This window comes from Aplysia californica, unplaced genomic scaffold (assembly GCF_000002075.1).
Source record: "Aplysia californica isolate F4 #8 unplaced genomic scaffold, AplCal3.0 scaffold00660, whole genome shotgun sequence".
In the NCBI taxonomy this organism is placed as follows: domain Eukaryota; kingdom Metazoa; phylum Mollusca; class Gastropoda; order Aplysiida; family Aplysiidae; genus Aplysia; species Aplysia californica.
The window spans coordinates 405,901-407,049 of NW_004797930.1; the positions used below are offsets into that span (position 1 = coordinate 405,901).

General features: G+C 43.3%; 1 protein-coding gene across 1 annotated transcript in view; it reads left to right on the forward strand.

Moving 5' to 3' along the window:
* The window catches only part of LOC101861317 (neurogenic locus Notch protein), a gene marked incomplete at its 5' end in the record, with an annotated part of 25,206 nt that overhangs the window by 8,342 nt on the left and 15,715 nt on the right, over window positions 1-1,149 (forward strand). The window contains 2 exon segments of the mRNA XM_035972351.1: window positions 227-386; window positions 950-1,050. Of these exon segments, the coding sequence (XP_035828244.1) occupies window positions 227-386; window positions 950-1,050 (261 nt within the window).

Consider the following 1,149-nt stretch of genomic DNA (forward strand, 5'->3'; position numbering starts at 1 on the left):
TTATTATTATTAACATTATTTTCCTCTAAAAACTGCAATGTACGGGACACAAGAAGTGGGCGCTGTATAAATCATCTGAATTATTATTATATTAAACAAGAGAAAAACATTTTCTTCTCCCCTCGACACCGCAAGGTAACAGAGGTTGGAAAAAGTGAAATCTATTTACCTGTAAAATAATACGAATATTTTAAAACTTATCATCTTGCTCTCTGTGTGTGTTCAGGTGGGAGGCTACCAGTGCGTGTGTCCGCCGGGCTTCGTTGGCAAACACTGCGAGGGCGACGTGAACGAGTGTCTGTCCAACCCGTGCGACCCCGACGGTGCTCAGGACTGTGTTCAGCTCAACAACAGCTTCCGCTGTGACTGTCGGCCGGGATGGACAGGTGAGTGCTGCTGGCTGGGTGGCTCAGACCAGGCGGCCGGGTGAGAAGTGAAGTGGGGGCTCTCATAGCCTAGAGGTTAACGCTATCTGTACGTCGTGTTTTACTATCGTATCCAAACGACGTGGGGAACTCTTTATCACCACTTTCCAAAGTGGAAATTTACTTGTAAATCTGATCCGTACGCTTTACATAGCAGTCTGTCAAAATGATTTTTTGAGAAATACTCAGGTCTTCACGCTAGAAATATTCTAAAATGTGAAGAATACAACCTCGGGGGTGCAAAATTACCCCAGGGCGTACGGAAAGGGTTAAGGAATTTGAATCATATCATATTATGCAAAAAGATAAAATGAACGACTAACGGAACAACCTCTCTGTCCGTGGGTGGTTGTCGGGTGCTCTAGTGTGGTTTGCTCCTTCTTTCCTATAAAAAAATCTTATCGTCTCTATCTCCTCTTCTTCTTTTTTGTGTTTGTTACTCTCTTGTAACACCTCTAATCTTCGGCACTTATACGACCTTATTTTGTGTTCTCTTACTAAAACTAAAATCTGTGTGTCCCCAGGTCACCGCTGCAGCATGAGGATTCGGTGCGACCAGGACCCATGCCTCAACGGAGGAAGTTGTCGAGACACCATCCAGGGGGCCGTCTGTTCCTGTCTGGTGGTACGTCACGTCACATCTTATTCCTTCACTTTCTTCTCTGTGCTCATATGTGATGATTTTTTGTATTATTATTATTATTGTTATTATTTATTATTATTA